Genomic DNA, 21,887 nt, shown 5'->3' with positions numbered 1-21,887 from the left:
AATTGTTACCAGAACTTCCATATCCCACTTCTTCACTGTATTCTCCTGAATGAGTAAAATAAAAGGCATCTTTCTCCAAATCACTGCCAGCAACTAAATATTTAAGCAGTAAAGCAACTCATTTCAGCCCACTGCATGAATAAGCTCCTACCCTTTGGAAGGTATGAACCAGTAGCGCTGGGGAGTGCTGCTCGGGGGGTGGGGGCAGTGAGGGCTGGAAAATACTGCTTTAAACAGCAGCAAACTTACCTGCCACCTGTACCCAAAATGTTCTAAAGGGTGGAGGTGCCCAACCCAGCATCCCACAGGCAGGCTGCCCCACAGCCACTGCTCAGTTGGCCTCTACGCCTGCAGAGCCATTTGAGAAGTTAGTTTGGCACAAGGGGCAGCAGAGGTGCAGCTAAGTAAATTTGGAGCCTGGACCTAGTGGGCTTATGGGGGGGGCACCCCTTTCAAAATAAGCATCCTCGCCACTCTGACTCTCTCTCTCTCTCTCGTTTCACACAGCATTCTTGAACACACAATTCCCACTGTTTAAAGTTTTTAAAGCATTCAAAAAAATATTAATAATCAACACATAGACCAGGCCTGCTCAACTTCGCCCCTCCTGCAGATGTTGGCTTACAACTCCCATAATCCCTGGCTATTGGCCCCTGTGGCTTATGGGAGTTGTAGTCCAAAAACAGCTGGGGGGCCTAAGTAGAGCAGGCCTGGCATAGACTAATATGCTTCCAACAAAAGGATTTTCTTTTTCACACATCGCATAACTATTCTCCGTATCTCCCATGATCTAAGCATGCCTTTCTCCTGTGAGGGAAGAACTACTAAAACAAACCAAAATCAATCACAATTGTATATTCAGACATTGCATGAGACCATGGTTAGGAAAAACAAGACAATTTCAAACCTTGGGCTTAGAACTTGGTTTGATTGACCAAAATAAATCATGGTTTGTTAACTGATGCTAGTTCAGGCAATCAAACTAAAAATGGTTAGCCAAAATAAACCATGGTTCCACATGGTGCCAGAATCTATCCACATTCTGTTTTCCTCTGAAAAGCTCACAACAACATGCATGAGACTCCTGCACACAGCCTCCCATACTACTTAGCAATAACAATTTAACAGCACAGTAAGCATATTTCCCCCAAATCCCTTTATAATGTGCTGGTATATTATAGTTATGACCACATTAAACCTTTACCTTGGGAGGATGTATATGGTTCCGCATAGTGTCCATTGTAATGCAGTGGAGGTGGTGGTGGCGCCATCATAAAAGACTGTGGTGTGGGCTGCTAAAAAGATAATATGGAAGTAAGTAGAGAGCTTCCCCAAGTAACAGAAGACCCTAAATTTTCACACTGGCTAAGATACCTGCACATACTTCAGTGTATATGCAGAGTTTTTGCAAACACTGGTTACCCAAACCATTTCAAAGGAGAAGCAGATATGAGCACAAACAAGAACATGCCCACCAACATGAAGGGCTGCATTAATATAAATTAAAAGGATGTCTACCAGGACCTGGGGAAGGAGACTTCACATGCATTTCAAAATGCAAACACCGGTAAGAACTACTGAATCAAAATGTCTGCATTTTGACAAATATATTGGTCAAATTTTGATTATCTAAAGTCTCTCTCTTGAGGTTAATAAGGTACCCATCAGAGCAACTATCAGCCACCTGGTTAGCAGTATCTACATTAAGCTGTTCAGCATCTAGCAACCAACTCATACTATTGGTAAGGAACTGCTCCTTCAGGGAGTGGGGGAGAGACCTGCTTCAATACAGCAGAACAGAACCAGCCTTAAATATATTAGGAGAGGAGAGTCTACTAAGGAACTGGCTGGTTGACAAATCACAGTTATATGTGATTTAGGAAGTGGGTGTGTCCCTACTTCCTCCCTGGAAGAAGGAACTGGGGGAGGAGCTTAAGCTCTATAGGAAAAGAAAGAAGTAGTAGCATTTGACCAGCAAGGAGATGGGAGATTGTTTTTGTGCTACTGCTGTTTGCAAGTTCTGTAAGCATGTATTTGCATTTTTCATCAAGGGAGTATATCAAGCTATTTAAGTTTGTAATTTCTGGTTGTCTAAATCTGTTATGTCTGTAGGTTATCTACCACACTCAAATGTTTTACATGTGTTTTGAGCAAGTAAAGGTATTACAATGGCACTATGTAAAACTTGACAATTCCTGATAATTCACATCCTGAACCAAAAGTTAAATAAAAAGCTGGTAGCCATCATATTTTCAATACTGTGTTCACTTCAATGATCCTCAGAATCTCTGTCCAATAATCAAAGTCAATTCAAGATTAGAATCTAAATTGTACAGGAGGATTCATCTATTATATATTTTGAAGAGTTTGAAATAAAGTCATCCTTCTGATGATTTATAGATACCAAATTTGGCAGGTACTATTCTCCCTCTGAAATTTGCTTTTTACAGTAGCATATACTTGGTGAAGATTTAAATAATTTTTTGTGTATATTTTAGAAGATATTCTTAATATCCAACTTCCCATTTACCTACAGGTACCAAATTTTTCATGAACAATCCTGCTGCTCCTTAAATAAGCTGAATACACTATGTTTTGCACTGATTGGGCAGGAGGTATTTTTAGGAGAAATTCTATATACAGTATAATAATGCTATTTTAACTGTTATTGTTCTCAACAGATTTTTAACAATAATTGGATCAATAATTACAAAATGACATCATGCCCAAGAGAAGTATAAGATATTTCTCAGATTCAAATTTACTATTTCAAATTTACTATAAATGGTAATTATTCAATAAAATGAATTATGTTTAGAGTTGAAGCCCTACAAATTTCAAACTGTTATTTTACTTCCCTTTTGCAAGTACATTAATAAAAAATGCTATTCCATATATTTAGTTTCTTGAACTTTCCTATCAGTGTAATCTATGCAAAATTACTTTGCCCAGTCAATGATGGGCTTCACCTACTGGTATAATATGGTTGATGGAGGAGGCCCTATGTTCCAACCCCTGATTTCTCATGAACTGCGGTGTGTGACCTTAAGCAAGCCCCTCTCTCTCATTCCATTCTTCCATTTGTAAAATTGATATGCTAATACTTGGAACAGTCTGAAACCGTTGGAACAAGTCATACAAGGACTGTATAGTGTTTGGGGGTCGTTAAAAGTGCTATATAAATTATTATGGACTTGTACATTTAAAATAAATGAGTTGGCAGCACAGCCTCGACATTCTTAACTTGCACAACATAGGCTACCATTATAAAACTTGGTTCTCAGGAGGTTAAAAAAGGCACCGGGGAGCTAGGGTTTCAGGGTAATATCTTTTAACTTGTACTTCTTTTATTTGTAGAAATCAGCTGATAGCTGCTACTGCCACCATCTGAAGAAAGAGATGAGGATACAACTTATCCCTGAACAACAATGTTCAGATTTATTTAAGGACAGATCACTAGTGCAATTCTAAGCTATTGGTAAGATTGGATGGCATGAATTCTTACACACTTGTAAAGTCAGCACAAAAGTTGCTAGACAAATAGTCCCTGAATTGTAAAGCAAAGAATTTATTGACTGGAAGTGTACATTTCTCAGTGGCTCTTCTGAGATTCTTCTTCCTACTGTATATCAGGTGTATTTCAGTGGTTTACATAAAGAGATGAGTCTCCTAACCTAACCTATCCTAGCCTCACTGAGGCCAGATCTAACTGAAATCAGATTTTAATTCAAAACTGTACTCCAAGAGACAAACGATCAGATGCTGAAGTCTATAGGAAAACTGCCCTTTCTAGCACAACCAGCAAGAACCTTGTCCTAGCACCAGCACTTTCCTCATCAAGGGGCAATCTTATTCTCATTAATAATTTTTTAACATTAAGAGGTCTAATTGCTGAAGACCTTACCAGAGACATTCTGGAGGATGATCGCCTCCTAATTGGATTCACTGTTACCGTCTGAGTTTGTCTACAAAGCAAAAATAGATGATCAACACAGATACTGCAATAATGTCATTTAGGGCCAGACTTAACGTGTGTTCAAAGCTCTTACAGTAACTGTTATTCCAAGAGCCCACATGCCACTTCCTTTGCCCACAGCTACAATCCTCTACAGCTGATGGAGAGTGGTGGTGTTTTTTTTAAAGGAAATCAGGAGAGAGGCTATGACAGTAGTATTCTTCCTCTACCAGCCCAACATGGCATGAATGCTCATCTTCAGTGTACTGTATTCACACTGGGAGCTCAAAGAGACAACTTGGGTTTCTATAAGCGCATACCTGCCAACATGTCGCTATTCTCCCATTCAACCTGGCAGGTATGCAGGTGTCCTGGACTACTGAAAATGTTAGACAGCAACATTTTGTTTACCCACTGGCAGAAACCTTCTCAAAGAGTTATTTTACTTTTACTGTCATATTTATAATTCCCTGATTAGACCTCTAACCACTTACCACAAGTATTTATTTGACTGTAATTAGTGAATCTCCAAGCAATTCTAAAGCAAATGTTGCCGAAATGTTGCCTTGTTTGTTGTAGAGCCCAACTGCTGGGAGACTTTTAGCTGTTATCCACTGCATCTCACAGTGGGCAGAACATGCTGCTGAAAGTGAGCAGCAGGCCTGCATTTCTGCCCAGCCACTTCCAGAAATCAGTCCTGTCTGTCATATGACATGCTGAAGTTGCACAGTAGTTTGAGGGAGACTACAACCGGGACAGCCATCAGCCAAGTGGACCAATTCCAAAGCCTACCTGCCTCCACTGGCAATATCCAAGGAGTATTTTGGTGCATGTACAGCCTGGCATCTGATTCAAAAGATTATTAATCCCTCCTTTGCATACAGGAGAGAGGTGTGCACGAACCGTGGCTTGTCGCTAAACCAGTATGGACAAGGTGTGTGCTGGAACTGCACAGGGGTAATTGGGCTGATCACCACCCCAGCAGGAAGCTGCATGGGGCGGCTGAGAGCAGGTCTTGCTCTCCTCTTTAAGTTCCTGCTCTCCTTGGTGCTGAACGGGTGCTTCAACCGCAGTTCGTGTACACCCCTACTCCAGGAATCTCTCATTCAGAGAGAAACTGTATTGCTGAACATATTAAGCTGCCTTCTATTGAGTCAGAGTATAGGTCCATCTAGCCACAGTGACTAGCAGTACTCCAGGGCTTTTCTTCAGACCTACTTGGAGGTGGAATCTGGGGCCTTCTGTACACAAAGTGTGCACTTTGCCACTGCACCATAGCCTCATTCTCAAATGCTGCATATAAATGAGGCAGCACATGCTTTTGGAATTCTTTAAATCAGATGCCAGCTGGCACAGAATCTTGCACAGGCAAGTGCCTTTTGCACACCTCGTGTCTTGTATATATTAGTGCTATGATGTGCCTCATTGCTAAACTAACTCTACAACATCTGCCTAATCTCTGTCTCAATTGTCATTTGGGATCAGGCAGGATCATTAATCATTCTGGCTAGTCTGGACTGTAATGTCACACAGCAGTGCCACCCATAAGATATTTTTATCCTGAAGCATAATGACACACACACACTCACTCTGCCGGCTGATTTGAATGTCCTATGGAGATAGAGGCAGGGACATGGTGCCCTCACTGCTGTATTAGGTCACATCACTTAGGAACATAGGAAGCTGCCATATACTGAGTCAGTCCATTGATCCACCTAGCGCAGTACTGTCTTCCCAGACTGGCAGCAGCTTCTCCAAGGTTGTAGGCAAGAATCTCTCTCAGAGGGAACATGGAGCCTTCGGCATGCATGTGTTCTTCCCAGAGCAGCCCCATCCCCTAAAGGTAATATCTTACAGTGCTCACACATGTATTCTCCCATTCAAATGCAAACCAGGGCAGACTCTGCTTAGCAAAGGGGACAATTCATGCATGCTACCACTCATAGTAAGGGTGGTCTTACCACAAACAAACATGAAAGAAAGACAAATACATGGCATGCAAAGAATTTGGAAGGAAAGAGAATGTTTTCTGGCTCACCCTTTGGGAAGAGAAGGACGAGAAAGGATTGGAAAGCGTGGAAAGGAAAGAATGAGGAAAAATTTCTGAGAGCCTTCCTCAGGTGGAGAGTCTGGGGAGTCTCTAAAGACAAGGTACATGCAGACAAAATGTAGACAATGAAACAGCACATTCAAGAGAGAGGATGCTTGTTACTAAGGGAGAAGTTTCAACAGATCTTCAGGTGGCTATTAGAAGGGTGTTACCATCATGACCACACAGCCCTTCCTATACTACAAAATGGGACAAGCCCACCTCTATAGGAGAAGGATTAGTTAGTCTATGACAGCAATGGAAAACATGTTGTCTTCAAGGTAATTCATTTTTGACTAAGTAGACTTGAGTTAGAATTCAAAGATGCTCCCCTATTATTGTACAAAAATATATTCCTAGTCCTGATAGCTACTGGGGAAAATAAATCATACTTGTTGAAGAAACCAGAAGACACCGAACTATACAAAATTAACCATATTCTCTCCAAGTCTTGGAAGTTCTAAATCCAATCCAGGTAGATGTGTGTGTTGTTTTGAGGGACTGACCCAATATTTTCAACATTTCGGGCCCTTTCTCACAACCGGGGACCCGGGTGCAAGGGAGGCGACAGAAGCTTACCTCCCCTGCAGATGACTGGGTCCCAGTTGCTGGGCATGCAGATCGTGTGCCCAGATGAGCCAATGTTGCCTCAGGCAGTGTGGAGTTGCGGGGGCTGGGATGCATTGTCCCAGCCCCCAGAAATCCCACAATGCAACGTGCAAGTGCACAGTGCATTGTGGGGATCCCCCCGCCCCCAGCGACGGGCAGGCGCTCTTTGGTGTCCCAGCGCTGGCTGAAAGTAGCCCTTGCTGACACATGGTCAGTTAAACATTAAGAGAAGACTTGCTCTTTTAACCTCATTTAACAGCTGGGCTTCATAGCTGGGTCTGCGTGGGAGCTGCATGGCTCCTGGTGGCCCTGTCTTGGCTGCTCATGAGAACAGCCTCTTTGTGATACTGGAATATCACAATGGAAACAGGCAAAAAGTTAAACAGATGAAACTTGGGACTACAATGTTCCTGCAAAACAATATGAAAATTAGAGTACTGTCATTTTTGTTTAGAGTCCCTTGGCCTTTGTTTCAGGATACTTTTACAAAGCAGATGGTTGGCTTAAGTTATGGAGTGTACATGGGACGCAGACTGACCAATGTGAGTACTTATATTGACAACCAAAGAAACAGAAGAAATTCAGCACTGTGAAAGCAGTTGGGTCAAAAACAAGAAAACAGCGCTGGGTCTCCCACCAAATGACAGCAGTTATGCTCCTTGCACCACTATCCCCGTCCCAACTTCCCTCTCCTATACATCTTCTATATATTTTAAGTTATCTGCATATTCGTGGTGCTCCCTTGATTGAGTCATTCCCACAATACATAGGCACAGAAATTCTGCCATGAATGTCTTACTGAGAACAGGATTACAAAAGGACACATGACAATGGGGCTATTCTTACGATCACAAAAATCGGGCTACAAAAATCCTAGCCCAATTTTTGTGAGCGTAAGAACCACCGGGCTCGTAGCCGAGCCCGGTGGTTCCGGAGCGGCTAACCCGCTCCTGTAGCCCGCCCCTTAGCCCAGGTTTGTGGAGCGAGCGCTCCGCAAACCCGGGCTATTTGCTTGTGAGTAGCCCCCCGGCCGGGAGGCGAAAAGCCGCCTCCCGGCTAGGGGTCTCCCCAATATGCCCTGTGCGCTCGCGCAGGGCATACTGGGGCTTCCGGGGGCCACGTGGCCCCCGAGCTCCCCAGCCCCCGCCGGCTCCATCTTGGAGCCAGCCATCGTGTGGGCAGCCGATCTGGCCGCCCAGGGCTCCCTTCCCGCTCACAGCTTAAAACCGGGTCTCACTGATCGTGAGACCCGGTCCAGTGGTGGTGTGTAAACAGAACCTCTGCAACTGATTACTACTACTTGGTAAGAGAACCAAACCAGTGTTTTAGTAAGTGTATATTAATCTCTGGGAGACAACATAAAACTAAACCCAGCACAGGATAGTCATAGGACCATAGGAAGCTGTCATATACTGAGTCAGACCATTGGTCTATCTAGCTCAGTATTGTCTTCACAGACTGGCAGCGGCTTCTCCAAGGTTGCAGGCAGGAATCTCTCTCAGCCCTATCTTGGAGAAGCCAGAGAAGGAACTTGAAACCTTCTGCTCTTCCCAGAGCGGCTCCATCCCCTGAGCGGAATATTTTACAGCGCTCATACATCAAGTCTCCCATTCAAATGCAACCAGGGCGGACCCTGCTTAGCTAAGGGGACAAGTCATGCTTGCTGCCACAAGACCAGCTCTCCTCCTAAGCAGAAGCAGAAAAGATCAAGCAGAAAAATCAAAAGCCGATACATCTACTTGAACACTTGCAATTCGACCTGATGCAAATATTGGCAAATATGATTCCTAAAATATCTTCAACTGAAGTTAATGTTTAAAGACTTCATTGTACAGTAGAGAAATGGAAAATGCAGTGAAGAGTTTACAGCCATGTAAACCAAATCATTAAGATTGTATATCTGCAACTTGTGTGCAAACTATAAATTCAGGGATTTTCCCACAAATAATGTAGCTTTTCTCAAATTTCCACTTATATTACTAACTATCCTTTTTGTGCTTCTGTTCCCATTCGCTGCTTTGAATTTTAGAGAAAAATTCAAATATGGTTCCCTAACTTTCCCCTGCCTTTTTCTTTATATGTAACATAGATTTTCTATATGTGCATGATCTTCATTTTTTCAAAGCAAATGTCTCACATTATGCATGTTTGTACGGGTGAAGAGATTCAGTGCAATGTTACTGCCCTCCAGTGAGAAACTGGGATATGAGATATGGTGTCAGAAAAAATGAAATCTGCCCTGCTCAATCAATTTCTCAGGTAAATGGACACAATACTTTTAAAGGGATGTAAGTCATCATATAAATAAACTGACTTAATCGTCACTGTGAGGATGACTCATACATTTATTCACAAGAGTGTAAAAATTATGGCACTTCCGCATTACCTAAAGAGCTAAAATTTGGTAGACCAGTAGCCAAAGGCAGCTTGCTTACTGGAAAAATCTGAAAATGTACATCTCTTCTGCATTTGTACATCTCTCCTACAAAACGCAAAGAGGTCATTCACACAACTGGGTGAGGCAGTGGGCAGGAAGGCTGAGTGAACTCACCTTACCCCCAGATTAGTGCTTTAACTTGCTGGGAATGCAAAGTACACTCGCAAACGATCTGCGCTACATGGCGCAGTGCAGAGCCCCAGTGGCCAGGATGATGCATCCCGGCCTCCAGATATCCCACAATGCACCACACAACGTGTGATGCATTGAGGGATTCCTGCAGGATACAGGCACTCTAGGCACCCATCTCTGTGTCCACTGGGGCTGAATGTCGTCCCAGCGAATACACAATCCCAGAGCTCAGGTTAAGGGCTTGCTCGAGCCCTTAATCCCAGCTAAGAGCCAGGTTTCAAAGGGGGCTAAGTGGTGCTGCCCCACTGGGATCGGGCCTAATCCTGGTGGATCTCATGCACAACCTAACCCAGGCTGGACCTCCCTAACCTGGGTTAGAGTGCATGTGAGAACAGCCTCAAAGTCGTCTTCAGAATAGTTAAGCAACTTCCATTATAAGAAAGAGATGAAATGTGTGGTTCAGAATAGCAAACACATTGGTTAGTAGAAAAATCTGAACATGAAAAAGAGAAAATGACTTATTTGACTAACACACTCGGACAGTATATTCGAGAAGACAATAACATGTAGAGACTTTAGGACGGTTGTACTTACAGACTACATTTATTTAGTCTGTAAAATTTGTGTCTGGCTACACACATCCGCCACACATATTTTGCCGTTTCCATGTCTTCCTGCCAAATGAAAGAGAGAGAGAGGTAAGACAAAATGCATGGGTGGGTCCGTGTCTGCATAGCCTTAAGTCACTTTTCAGCTGAGTGAATACACAACACCAAGTTAACGGTCCAGTTCCGGCCATCTTCTCACTGGTTAGAAGCTGCATATGGTGGGCATGAGTGGAATCCTGGCCATTGAAAGGCCTACCCTGCCTGCAGACTCATCAGTCATCCACACATAGATATGATGTCTGCATAACACCTGCCCCCCTGACTCTACAGGACTCCTTCCTATCCTCTTGGAAAAGAGCTATCCAGACCAAACTGTCAAGCTTGGGATTCTCCCTTCACCTTTTACTTGCTATGGGATACGAGCAGGCCAAATCTGTGCTTAAGCAAAGGATAACAGACCTAGAATGCCAAACACTTAGGCAGGGTCCCAAACTTCCCCACATCGGAAAGTCTGAGATACCTCCCCTCTTCCGCTTTGTATCTGTCACTGCTGGAAATCCCAGGCCTTTTATAGAGATAGTCACGCCAACCTCAACCTGCCAGTACTCCTCAAGAACCCCGGTCACGCAAGTAAATTCTATACTTTGCTGCTCCTCTCGGATGAAGACCCCACCATCACGCACAATAGCAATAGCACTTACATTTATATACCGCTCTATAGCCGAAGCTCTCTAAGCGGTTTACAATGATTTAGCATATTGCCCCCAACATTCTGGGTACTCATTTTACCGACCTCGGAAGGATGGAAGGCTGAGTCAACTTTGAGCCCCTGGTCAGGATTGAACTTGTAACCTTCTGGTTACAGGGTGGCAGTTTTACCACTGCGCCACCAGGGGCTCTTCAAAGTTCTGTGCTGCAGCGTGTAGAATACTTCAAAGTTCTGTGCTGCAGCTTGTAGAATCTGCAGGGCTGTGACAGCTCTCGCCCAGAAGGACTGTGGGCTGAGCCTACAAAATTCACTCTGAGCCTCAGCTCTCACACAAGCTAATGTAACCTCCTTTTAATTGCATCCTTTTACATTTTCTTACATACCTTTAAACACTCCTAATTATTTTAATAATTTTTAGGTACTCTTAGACGTAGAGCCCTTCTGGCCCACTGTTTACAAGCATGCAGACTTCTCTCTCGTAGACAGTCTCAGTGCTAGGTTAAATTTTATACTTTAATTTTTTAAAATTGTCTTCCACCTTATTACTACCCTACACTTTTATAGCTTCATAACTGTAGTTTTTTATTTTATACTGTAACCCTGCCTGTACCTCATGTATTCTACTGCTCTTATGCTGAGCTAAGGCCTAAATAAAGGAAGTGTAATAGCATAACAGCCACCTAATGGTGCAGCAGGGAAATGACTTGACTAGCAAGCCAGAGGTAGCCGGATTGAATCCCTGCTGGTATGTTTCCCAGACTTTGGGAAACACCTATATCAGGCAGCAGTGATATAGGAAGATGCCGAAAGGCATCATCTCATACTGTGTGGGAGATGGCAATGGTAAACCCCTCCTATATTCTACCAAAGACAAGCACAGGGCTCTGTGGTCATCAGGAGTCGACACCGATTCGACAGCACACTTTACCTTTAATAGCATAACACCTGCATGCATAAAAGCCAAAGTGCAAGAGGCACCTGGTGGGCCACTGTGTGAAACAACATGCACCCTTGGCTTGATCCAGCACAGGCCCAAACTGTGCAGACAACTTACAGATCATGTGTAGGATGCTGACTTGGCAGTTTTGGCCTGTCTGTGTATTGGATTTTAGACACAGACCTGCAGACATTCAGCAAGATCCTGCTCTTCCCACCTCCTGCAGCCTCTCTTCCAGTGAACAGATTGTCCAAACTGGCTCATGAATGGAGATGATTCCACATTCAGGTTTATGTGCAATCATCTCCATTCATTATGTGCAATCATCTCAATTTATGAACTGCATTTTTAAATCTCATCCTTCATCCAAGAAGCTTTGTATGGCATAACGGTACAGATCTCCCCTGCCCTCACACTTTATCCTTGCAACACCTCTGTGAGGTAGATTAGGCCCGAGGTCACCCAGTCAGGTGCATGGCTAAAGGGAGATATGAACTCGGGTCTCTCTAGTCCAGCAGTAACCACTACACTCCTTTGGCTCCCAGTACAGTATGCTAATGATGGCGAAGTCTGCCACAAGTCAAGTCATTCTGTGCTCTGGAAAGGTTTTCCCTCTAGTCAACAGATCCAGAGAGCAGGCAGCAGTACAACACCTGAGTAGCAGATGTGACTATATGCCATAGGCAGATCTACAGGTGCTCTCCCTGCATTGGTGTGCCACAAACTCCTGCTGACTGCACCACTTGCGACACCTATGTCTCAGATTGGCCATCCATGTTTTATACCATGAGGCTACCATGCCAAACATAAACACCATGCATGTGGCAACGCCAACCCAATCAGGCCCTACTTGGGTGTTATGCCTGAATATGGAAGGGAGGCAAAGAGGTGTGTCTCTGCACGGCTCTGCAGAAGGAAATGCCAAATTTGGGGAGGGTTCTTCCATGCATCATGAAACCCTGAGCCCTTAGGGATCCACACTGCAGAAGAACTTTCCCTGCATGCAGTGCTCCACTCTGCTGAGAGGCCCCAAATGTGTAGAAGCCTGGGCGGAGGGGAGGCATGGCCAGCAGCTGTGTCAGAATGGAGGAGGTGGTGACTGGTGTGCTCTCATTTCCCCATCCCTCACATTCACTGAACATGAGAATGAAAGTAACAGATGAAGTGGGTAGTGGGAAAGGTAGTAAAATAATTCTACAAGTCTGTTCTAGCAGCCATGAGTAATTCCAAAATCAATAAAAATGAGTGCATCTCCGTTCTCCCCAATGTCATGGTTACTGCATTTCCCAATGCAGTAGAGGAAGTGGAGAATAAGCCCCAAGATTACATGGAAGACAACCTTCCTAACCTCACAGGGCCACAAATAGGCCATATAAACAGTGTTAATCCAATCTGAAGGGAAAAACTGGTCACCTTGTCAATATAAAGTCCACACACATATAGAAGTCGTTCTCACGGGCGGGTGGGCGGGGCAGCGGGTGGGTGGCAGGGAAGCCTGAAGCCTCCCTCCCTGCAGATCATCACTGAGGATCGTCTGGGCATGCGCATCGCATGCCCAGACGGTCTGCCACTGCCTCAGGGAGCGCAGATGAGCAGGGGCTGGAATACGTCATCCCAGGCCCCGGAAATCCCAGACTTGTGCGGTGCATTGCGGGGATCCTTTCAGCAACAGGTGGGTGCCCATCATTGCTTCAACACCAGATGCAAGCAGCTGGCACTGGCAGACAATCAGGGAAACTTTGTTAAGGGAGTGCTCACTCCCTTAACCTTGTTTACAAGGCGGGCTCCCTAGTTGGGTTTGCTGCCAAGGCGCTGCCGGGAGCCGCTCAGCTTCCTTAGCCCGGTCTTGGCTGCTCGTGAGAACAGCCTCATACACACTGTAAATGTCTGGTTTATTCCTTGTATCATCATTGCTTTAACATGCATAGAAGTTAAAACTCACTCACTTACAGTTTGGAACTGGATAGTTTCTTCTTTATTTGCCAGCTCTAACGCAAAAAAGGACTTGTTGTGGGACATGTTGGCAATGTCATGCCACCTTTAGGGAGAACAACAGAAGAGTGTGGGAACTATAAATGTTCGAGGCTTACAAACAATGGCCCTTAAAATGGCCTTTACATGTGAGGGGATGTGAATTCACTGAACAATTTCCTATCAATGTATTAACATTCTGAGTCGATTTGCAGGCTTTCACTTCAGGCATGTAATGATTCGATCAGTTGCTTTTACACACACTTCCATCTGCACAGAGGGAATCACAAAAGTTCAACCAACCACATGATTAGACACCTGTGGTTAAGGGACCAAGGCCTTTCAGGAATAATCACCACATGAAGATAACATACTGGCAGCACAGCTCTCAAATCAATGCTAGTTACATTACATTTTAATCCCATCCGTCCTCCAAAATAGGTCAGGGTGATGTACAAGGTTCTCACACACCCCGCCCCCCCCCCCCCCACACACACATACACTTTTTCTTCTTCACAGCAACCCTGTGGGGTACATTTCCCATATTTGGGAAATAAACTCACCTAAATACGACAGGCGGCCGGCCATTTTTGTGCTTCACAAAGATGCCATCAAGACAAGCTCCAATGAATATGTCACTTCCTTGGCTATCCTGGATAATAGCCAGAAATAATGAAAACACCTGAGATTTTTTGCCCCCCACCAAAGGTATTAACCATTTAGATGCAGCAAGGTCACAATAGCTTTCTTACATAATATAATACAGTTATATTTCAAACATTGTACCAACATGGTTTTCTTCTTCTGCTCTATTCCTTCCTAATTAGCTATTCTTTCTCCTTTATAGAGTGATTCCAGACAATCAGAGATCACAGTGAACATGATGATGTCACTATGCTATGTAGCCAATCAGATCTGGCTACTTGCTAACACCACGATAGGCAAATGAAGACAATCTAGAGTAAAGGCAGTGCTACCTGGACTGGTCATATTGAGGATTCTAGCCAAACAAGCATCACTTAGTTAATGTGAGAACATCACTGAGGGCAAAGAAAGACATTTCAGAGTAATGCTTCCGGAAGAGTAGACAATCTCATTCCCTTTGGCAGCAATCCTTGAAAAAGAGCAGAATGGGGACCGCATTGACCAAAACGTTTATGAAAATGGCCCCTTTTTTCAGATCAGCCATAACATGAACCATCTTGATCTTCTGCTCCCTATGCCACCATCTTTGGTCACTAGGCTCACTGCCACAAGGGGCAGTGGTTTTCTTGTGGTGCCAGTGCTGTGGAAATCCCTTTCTCAGAAGGCTTGTTTGTAAATTTCTTTCCAATAAAACATGAAGGCTTTCCATTTTCAGAAAGCAAACAGAACAGTATGGTATTTTTTAAAAGTTCTGTTATATGGTATTTTATGATAAACTGTATGTTTCATACACAAACAAGAGCAAGAGATTTAAGGCTTCAACTTTTTGTTTTGACTAAACCACAGTTTCCCATTATATATATAGTTTCTCATCTATTAACCATGGTTTAATCTCAGTTTGTTCTACCTCACTGTGGTTCCCCGAGTTCATACGTAATGGGAAACTATGGTTTAATAAAAACCAAAAGTGGAAACTTTAATTCTCCTCCTCTTGTGCCTGAAAGAAGAGAAGGGAAATTGTAAGTCTGTGGTTCTCTGAGGCTTGTTCTCATAACAGGAAACCTTTGCCTGATTTATTCCAAAACACATGAACTGGAATATTTTAAGTGCACAACACTGGGCCTCAGCCCAGTATCTGGCTGGACATTTAAGAATGCCCACTGAATTCAACCAAAACACTGAGTTATCTCACAGTTTAACCAGCCAAGATTTTTTAGACCTGAGTCAACTTTGTGCCTCTTTTAAAAGAAAATTAAAATGTAAACAGAAATTTGAGATCATAGCTGTGGAAGCATGAAGTCATGGAAAAGAACTGCAGGAAAATTAATGAATGGAAAATTTAACTTTACCTTTGCGGGATAGCTCTCTTCCCCATAACCTTCCATTCTCTCAACCTCTTGCATATATAACATCTCCGCATCAGGAGGCGTGAGGCCTCTTCAAAAACAAAAAAAAGGACTTTAATTTTCTAGTTAGCTTCTTAGAACAGGCTAGGCTTTGTATTTAGCTATATCAGAGTCCTCCCTCTTTTTGTGTGTGTGGGTTGTCTGCCATGCACATAAATACACTCAGACTGCAATCATGGCAGCAGTCTGAGTGTGTTTACCCAGACTGTTGTGAACGGTGAAGACAAACGGCCACACCCCAGGAGCTGCTGCTGGTTCATGGGGGCCAGCACTAGCCTCTTTGTGCCACCCCCTGCCTTGCCTTGAAATGTGGCCATTTCGAGCTGTAAAAGAGGGCTCACCTGCTTTCCTTTAAAAACCACACCATCTCACTTCCACAGCGTTATGGCCATTGGAAATAATGGCCACAGCACCGGACGTGGCGGAAGGAGTGGTGGCTCACTGCCACAGCGCCACCTCCTCCTTCCTCCTCTCACTGCCGGCGTCCCCATTACACCCCCTGCTGTTTCAGGATGTGGAAGTGAGATGGTGAGATTTTAAGTAAAAGCAGATGAGCCCTGTTCTTCACAGCTTGAAATGCCCAAAGCAGTGCAAGCTATTCGGAACCGCCTGTGTTGCCTTGCAGAACATGTGAGTTATCATTAACCAACCATTTAAGCCATTAAGGGGGAGGGAGGATGTGCTCCCAATACTGTCTCCCGACTGACTAACCACGGTTAGTACTGAATCATGGATTATATCTGCAGCAGCTCCTGGACGAGCAATTCCTCACCAACACTATCTAGTTCATCCAGAAACATTCTGACCTGAAACAACAATATTTTAGAACCATCACCTGTACTTCTGATGGAGTAAGGCCACTTTCTGGGTTGCTTCTTCCAGAATCTTCTCATCTTGCAACCAACCCTTAAGAAGAGAACAGAAGGCATGAGCCTTTACTCCAAAATAAGGCACAAGCCCCTAAACCATTAATTATTTAATGCAATCAATACATAAATGATAGGAAAAATGCACTGAAGTTGCCCCCAAAACCTATGAGGAAGACGTTTCTGAGCACACCTTGTTGTGCAAGTGAAACACTAATCCAGAATGCAAGCTCCCAACTGAGCACAACTAGCTTCCACTACCTCCTTGCACTTCTGCAGGAAGTCTGTGCAAGTACTTCGTTTGTCTGGAGGTCAACCAATAAAAATATAAGAAATACAATAAGGTTTTATTGTCTTTTTTAAAAGTGTTGATTGCTGCTTTATTTATTTATTTATTTATTAAAGCAGCAATCAATCAAACCCATTCTAAAAGCAGAAAGCTGATGAAAGCCCACTTCCCATGTGCATCCGCCATGTGCTCAGTGAACATGTGAAGGGGAGTGGAATTTCACTCCCTGACCTCTCCCCTAGTGTGTCCAGTGGCCACATCTCTGTGTTTGGCATTACTGTGCAAAGGAGCCCAACACCTGTGCACAGCTGTATATTATTTGTTTTATTATGTATTATTTGTTTGTTATTTCTCTTTGTAAACCGCCCTGAGCCATTTTTGGAAGGGCGGTATAGAAATCGATTTTTTAATTATTATTATTATTATTATTATTATTACTACTACTACTACTACTACTACTACTATAAGCCTCCTTTTCCCACTAATGCCAAATGCATGCTCACTAAGGGAGGTGGCCATTGGGCTTGGAAAATCCACTCCCCTCTCATGCACTGAATGAATGTATGGAGGGGAGCATAAGGCTATAGTTCAGTGGTTGGAAAACTCGGCCTTCCAGCTGTTGAACTACAACTCCCATCATCCTCAGCCAGCAGTTACTGTGGCTGGGGATGATGGGAGTTTTGGTTCAACAACAGCTAGAGGGCCAAGTTTGCCCCGCTCTGTTGTAGTTCCTTCTAGGGATGTGCACAAACAGTTCATGCATTCCCTTGGGAGGCGGGGTGACTTTAAAGAACAAGTAAGGTGCTTCTTACCGGTTCACCCCCTCCTCACCATCTTTCCCCCGCCAGCGCTCGAGTTTGCAAGAGACATGCAGGGCTGTAGCATTCCTTCCTGCAGCCCCAACTGGCATTGGCATGCACATGGCCAGGACGCACACAAGCCAGCCATTTGCATGGTATGCTGACCACACAAAAAGGCACACACTCCTGCCGCCTGTCAAGCCGGTTCGAACGCTGGCATTTGAACAGGTTCGGCGCTCCAGGGAGGGAGCACTGAACCTATTTGTGTACATCCCTAGTTCCTTCTCAGCTTACAATAAAGTAACCCATTGTGGGGGTTTTTGGTTTAAAAATGACAATGCAAAAATAGCAAATGCTATGCAGAGTTTGTTCACTTTTAATAGTCTCCAAATCAGTTCTTTTTTCTTTGTCTTTTCTTTTTTAGTAATCTCCAAGAATAGGGTAGGGAAGGGTTGAAGAGAATAAACTGGACTATTCTTACCACAGGGAACAAGGCAAATCTCTGTAAAAACTCTTGTGATTCATACTGGTCATAATCTCCAAAATCAGCTGAGGAATTAAAAGAAAGCAGGCAGGAGTTTAGTACATATATGATAATCAGGAAGGAGTTCTATCAGTAACAGACATATTGACAATGTAATCTACGATTTGAATGATGAGCAACAGCTAATTGTACAAGTGCAGAAGGAAGTGCTCCATGCCACAAGTATCCTAGAAAACATACCAAATATTTAATTTTTGGCTGGTGCCCTTTGGTTTCCCCTCTAGAAACAAGATCACAGAAAGATTCCAATAAACAGAGATATTTTACACTGCCTACAAAGTACAAAAGCAACGAAACAAGTATGTATTTATTGAGTAAGCCCCATTAAAGAGCCAGCCATGACTAAACAAAAATGTGAAAAAATGTTGTTACATAAAAAAGCTATTTCTGTTCATTTCTTAGATCTCATTGGCAAACATTATTGGCAATTCTTTCCCAGTACATGAGATTATCATTCTTGGCAAGTCAAGCGAGGCAGCAACATTAATGGGCCAAAGGCCCAAAGCAATATTCATGTCTTCATTTCTCCAGCCCGTCTTTGTGGCTGAACTGTCCTCAGACATATACAGAAGCTGCACCAAAGGAACATCCACCCTCAAACATTTCTTACCGTTAAAATGGGGACACACTTTCCACACCCTAGCACAGGCCTTGACAATTCTTCTCTGGCTCTAGCTGCCAGCCCAAAAATTTAGGAACCGGACTGCCCTCTGCTCATTCCCACCACTTGTCCACAGCAACGTCCTCCTCTCCTTGGAGGAGGGAAGGCCTTGCTTTCCCCTGCCTTGCTTGCTCACTCCTCATCTTGGTAGCATCTGTGCATTGCCTGGCTCAGACGCCATGCTTACATTTCCAGGCGCCATAGCAAGCTGGCACCTGTGACCTGCCAAGCCCTGCTCTAGCATTAAGATAAGCACTTTATGGAAGCCTCTACTCTGATATGTGCTGTATCCATTTATTCTGCAATCACTGGTTTAAAAGCCAAGCAGGTGTTCTTTTGGTTAAAGACATGCAAGCAAAAAGATAATGGCTTGATAAAATATTACCACACTATGGAATGTACTTCCGTGACTGCAGAGAGTGAAATGGCAGGCTCCACTCGGTGTGTTGGCAGCAGCATTGTGACATGGGCAGCAGCCTGTGGCTTGGTTTTTTTAGCAGCTTCCACCACACTCACTGCCACAGGCCTAGACAACTGCCTGCCTCCCTTTCCTCCATCCCTTGTCGGTGCTGGTGCACATGGAGCCAAGCCCGGGAAAGCCACACCACGGAGAGGAGAGCTGGTCTTGTGGTAGCAAGCATGACTTGTCCCCATAGCTAAGCAGGGTCTGCCCTGGTTGCATCTGAATGGGAGACTTGATGTGTGAGCACTGCAAGATATTCCCTCAGGGGATGAAGCCGCTCTGGGAAGAGCAGAAGGTTTCAAGTTCCCTCCCTGGCTTCTCCAATATAGGGCTGAGAGATATTCCTGCCTGCAACCTTGGAGAAGCCGCTGCCAGCCTGTGAAGACTATACTGAGCTAGATAGACCAATGGTCTGACTCAGTATATGGCAGTTTCCTATGTTCCTATGCCTCCCCAGCCACCTCACTCCCTCTGCCCTTATGGGTGCTCATTAGGGATGTGCACAGTCCGGAGCAGTCCGGACCAGCACCGAAGGGGGGCCTTACTTTAAGGGCAGGGAGGGCTTACTTACCCCTCCCGCCTGTTTGCCCCCTCCAGCGCCCGTATTCAACAGAATAACGGGGCGCTGGAAACCAACTTTTCCCGGCGGCTTTGCAAAACTTCTTCAGTATGCTACAGGACTCCCTAACGAGAGGAGCTTTGTTCGCTAGCTCCTCTCGTTTTTTTCAAAGAGATCGGGTGAGGACTCGGGCGGGCGGGCAGCTGGGAGGGAGGGAGGGCTGGCGGGCGATGGCGGCAGCATTTGTACCTTTAGTTTTTGGCCAAATCTGCCCGCGGCGGCGGGGGGGGGCAGCTGGTTTCCAGCGCCCCGTTATTCTGTTGAATACGGGCCCTCGAGGGGGCAAACAGGCGTGAGGGGTAAGTAAGCCCTCCCCGCCCTTAAAGCAATACCCCCCACCTGGACCCGGACCAGCCAGGGCTGAACCGGTCCGGCAGTTCAGCCATTCTTTAGAATGGCCGCCGGACCGGTTCGGACACACCCCTAGTGCTCATGACTTCACTGCCCAGCAACACGGGCTGTGCAGCAATGTCATTAGCCCCCATTGACACTGGCAAAACTGATGATGGCAGAGTAAGAATGGACAAGCGGCTTCCCCAGCCCTGGTCCCATGTGCTGGCGCCGATGAGGGAAGAGGAAGGGCGGCTACAGAGACAGGCAGCACGCAGCCCCAGCCACATTGGGAGCCCCCATCCCACCTTGGCCTCACTGGGTGGCCCATGTTCACTGAACACAGATGTCTAACCGTAGTTCCATCACTGTGTGGTGTCCTAATGCTCAGGCCCATGCATTCACATGCATGTGCAGTTATTGCTTTATAACTTAAAATATTTATATGTTGATTTTCAACCCCACCCCCCAAAAAAGATCTCAAAGTGGTTTACATAGAAAAAGGAAAGAGGAGATATTTCCTTGTCCCACATGGACTAACAATCTAAAAAGAGACACAAGGGAGACACCAGCAACAGCCACTACGGGGGGACACTGTGCTGGGGCTGAATAGGGACAGTTGCTCTTGCCTGGCTAAATATGAGAAAGCCACCACTTTTTAAAGTGCCTCTTTGCCTGGTTAACAGGATCATACTAGAGATGAGATGCATCAGAGGATATGAACAGGAGGGGGCTGAGCCTGAAGAATGACACCAAACATTTTTAAAAGCATTTAATGTGGCATTTTAATCAGGCAAAAGTCGGGACAAAAGAGGATCAGTGGCTGAGGAGGCCCATCTAGGAACAGTCCTGAAACAGGGACTGTCCCTGAGAAATAGGTATGGCTGGAGCAAACCAGAACAGAGAAGGAGTTCTACTCCTTCTAACAGCAAGAAGGGACAGACATTCTGCAGCCAATAGAAGTGGAGTGTGAGATCATGAAAGCAGTAACCTCTTGGAGGAATCAGAAAACACCCAACAGGGAAAATAGAAGTTTTTAAAAGAGAGAGAGAAGAGTTTACGCTGCACGGATTAGCATTTCTGCTCAGAGTTTAGTGTAATTATACAGCTGTTTTCCAAGTAACACTGTAGAAATGGGTTGGTGTCTCAGTTCTGAGGTTGCAGCAGAGACCACAGACCCCCAAAATGACATCGAAGAAAATGTGAAGATTGTTGGAAAGCAACAAAACCATAGCTCTTAGGTATTAACATGTACTTCCCTTTCCTTCAACATGCCAGACGCCAAGGGAGGGCAGTACATTTTGCAGAAAATAACAGCAATTTTCAACATAAAGTCTGGCAGTCATTTTGCCATTTCCTTCTGAAGCATCCTCAAGCTTTTGAATAGGATGATTTCAGCTACACTTCACAAAGAACACATTTACTGTAACCAGCAAGAGGCAGTTGTGTTCTAATGCCTTAAATTGGTCCAAAGACAGCCTGCATGTCTTGTAGTAGGTTGTTCAAATTAGATGATCAGCACCAGTTCATACATTTAGGCCTTCCATACTGGAAAAGGCAGTTTACAAATAAAGTAATGGGATAATACAGACTCCAGTTCAGCCACAGTTTAAAAAAAACACACCACGTACTTAGTATTAGCTCCAATTTAATGTAACAAATATGGGGTCAGATCCCAACTGGCAATTCTGCAAACACAAGAATTCTTCCCCGGGGTGGGGTGGGGGAGACACTGATTTTTGCTGGCCAACATGTTGCACAGTGTAAACACGAGCAGTTCTGAGCTGCATGCGCTGTTGTGCTTTTGCACAAGAACA

At 44.6% G+C, this 21,887-nt stretch overlaps 1 protein-coding gene across 4 annotated transcripts in view; it reads right to left on the bottom strand.

Moving 5' to 3' along the window:
- The window catches only part of PTPN21 (protein tyrosine phosphatase non-receptor type 21), a 79,975-nt gene that overhangs the window by 13,685 nt on the left and 44,403 nt on the right, over nucleotides 1–21,887 (bottom strand). For 2 of the 4 annotated variants that reach the window (XM_053283506.1, XM_053283507.1), the window contains exons 5-13: nucleotides 17,935–18,002; nucleotides 16,334–16,404; nucleotides 15,442–15,529; nucleotides 14,011–14,099; nucleotides 13,427–13,514; nucleotides 9,817–9,896; nucleotides 5,994–6,095; nucleotides 3,905–3,965; nucleotides 1,205–1,295 (exon numbers count right to left, since the gene is read on the bottom strand). In XM_053283506.1, coding sequence (XP_053139481.1) covers nucleotides 1,205–1,295; nucleotides 3,905–3,965; nucleotides 5,994–6,095; nucleotides 9,817–9,896; nucleotides 13,427–13,514; nucleotides 14,011–14,099; nucleotides 15,442–15,529; nucleotides 16,334–16,404; nucleotides 17,935–18,002 — 738 coding nt within the window. The remainder of the gene's footprint in view (nucleotides 1–1,204; nucleotides 1,296–3,904; nucleotides 3,966–5,993; nucleotides 6,096–9,816; nucleotides 9,897–13,426; nucleotides 13,515–14,010; nucleotides 14,100–15,441; nucleotides 15,530–16,333; nucleotides 16,405–17,934; nucleotides 18,003–21,887) is intronic. The other 2 variants (XM_053283508.1, XM_053283509.1) reach the window with 1 other exon arrangement.

Source organism: Hemicordylus capensis, chromosome 1 (assembly GCF_027244095.1).
Source record: "Hemicordylus capensis ecotype Gifberg chromosome 1, rHemCap1.1.pri, whole genome shotgun sequence".
NCBI lineage: Eukaryota > Metazoa > Chordata > Lepidosauria > Squamata > Cordylidae > Hemicordylus > Hemicordylus capensis.
Note: the sequence above shows the minus strand (reverse complement) of the source record. Positions and strands in the feature narration are given on the sequence as shown.